Source organism: Amphimedon queenslandica, unplaced genomic scaffold (assembly GCF_000090795.2).
Source record: "Amphimedon queenslandica unplaced genomic scaffold, v1.1 AMPQUscaffold_7388_Cont20660, whole genome shotgun sequence".
Lineage (NCBI taxonomy): Eukaryota > Metazoa > Porifera > Demospongiae > Haplosclerida > Niphatidae > Amphimedon > Amphimedon queenslandica.
The window spans coordinates 1-1,921 of record NW_003552327.1 but is presented as its reverse complement, the minus strand read 5'-3'; the positions used below and the strand labels follow the sequence as shown (position 1 = coordinate 1,921).

Genomic DNA, 1,921 nt, shown 5'->3' with positions numbered 1-1,921 from the left:
CACAAATATTGGTTATACACCGATTTGGAGGGCAATATACTATTTTGAGCCCGCGGGCGAAGCCCAAGGGCTCAAAATAGTATATTGACCGACAAAGAGGTGTTATAACCAATTTATACCACGATATGAAATTTGGAATGACAAATTAAATTTTTATTCTACTGCGCATGCTCAGTTCACACGTGAACTACGGTGGTACTCTCCTCACACGAGGTCCTGACAAGGAGGCAAGAAGAAGATTCGTGATAGAGAAGAAGAAGATCGTAGAAGAAGGACTAGATTGGAGAACTTGAGAAGAAGACAATGGCAGGAGCAATGGAGGATGAAATGTTTCTCCAAGCACTAGAGATATATGAAGCTTCACAGCGCTCAGAACAAGAAGAAATACTAGTGCAGCCGCAGACTATTTCTGATGACGGTCACTTCACTCAACTGAACCTGTGTGATAGGTTTGTCAATGTCACTGAAGAGGAGATTCTTGCCAAAATAAAAGGAGCCGTACCGCGGACAACGAAGAGGAGTACTGAATGGGCTGTGTCGGTGTGGCGCAAATGGAGAGATTCTAAGAGGCTGGCTTCTGATTCTGAATATCCGCCTGAACTAGATTTCATTACTAATGAAGAGGTCAATCGGTGGTTAGCACGATTTGTTTTTGAGGTGAGGACACTGAAAGGAGAGGAATACAGTGGAGAGTCTCTTTATGGATTGTGTTCTGGCATTCAGCGTTACATTAGAGAGAAGAGAAGCGATCGTAATGATGAACCAATTGATCTGGCCCATTTTAGAAGTAGTTTTAATGCTGTTTTGAAGGATTTGCATTCAAGGAGGATCGGTACAGTAAAGAAGCAAGCCTCAGTCATTACTGAAGATGTGGAAAACCAGCTTTGGTTACAGAATATTCTAGGAGATGACACACCTAGCAAGCTTTTAAACACACTTGTTTACTGTTTGGGAGTAAATCTAGCTTTGCATAGTGGGCGTGAACACTGTTCATTAAGACCAGATACATGTACATGTATGTTCCAGTTGGTTGAGTTACCTGATGGGAGATGCTACTTAGAATATATTGAATGGGGCTCTAAAAATAACGCTGGAGGATTGAGAGACAGAAAAAATTGTAACAAATCTGTCAAAATTTTCCCTAATGTTGAAAACCCTCAGAGGTGTGTGATTCGCCTTTACCAAAAATATCTTAGTCTTAGGCCAGAAAATGCGCCATCAGATGCTCTTTATTTGCAACCATTGCACAAGCCTCGTCCAGAATGTTGGTATCAATCTAAGGCAGTTGGTCACAACTCTCTTACAGCAACAGTCAAGAAAATCATTGATCAATTGGGAATAAGTGGCTACTACACTAACCATTCTCTTAGGAGAACATGTGTCACAAGGCTTTATCAGAGTGGTGCAGAAGAGTACGAAATCATGAAGGTGTCAGGGCATCGCAGTAAGGATGGTGTAAGAGCTTACAAAGAAATGTCTCAAGCAGGAAGAGAAGATAAGTAAGAAGCTACAATTGGTATCTGAAAAGGATGAAGAAGAGGAGCCAGTGTTTAAGAAGCCTTGTGTATCTCAGTCTCAAAGTCAAAAGCCTACACAGCCTGTGTATAACTTCAGTAATTGTACTGTATCTTTTACAAACAATTGACTTCACTTCATTCAGTGCATTGCTATCAATCATCACTTAACACTTTTTTGTAACAATAAAATATTGTTTTGATATTGTGGTGTCTCAGCCGTGGCAGGGCTTATACGCGATTTTGAACCTTCATTAACGCTTTAAACTTCAAACAGAATTATTCATGAGTGGTATAAAAATACATAATAGTATGTCATCTACAGAAATAGTGGGCCATAAAAAACACCAAATTCAATAAATCCCTCCCTCCAAAATTATCAGCTCTATCTAAGACAAAAACTACTA

The 1,921-nt window shown here is 40.0% G+C and overlaps 1 protein-coding gene across 1 annotated transcript; it reads left to right on the top strand.

The window, feature by feature from the left end:
* Positions 1–303: 303 nt before the first annotated feature.
* On the top strand, positions 304–1,617 carry LOC105315870 (zinc finger MYM-type protein 2-like). The gene has a single exon (XM_011410633.2). The coding sequence runs from the start codon at positions 304–306 to the stop codon at positions 1,501–1,503; it is 1,200 nt and encodes a 399-aa protein (XP_011408935.1). The 3' UTR covers positions 1,504–1,617.
* The last annotated feature ends 304 nt before the right edge of the window (positions 1,618–1,921 follow it).

Bases quoted from the DNA above. Each gene is read 5' to 3' on its own strand.
- LOC105315870 (XM_011410633.2), top strand. From the start codon at position 304: ATGGCAGGAGCAATGGAGGATGAAATGTTTCTCCAAGCACTAGAGATA.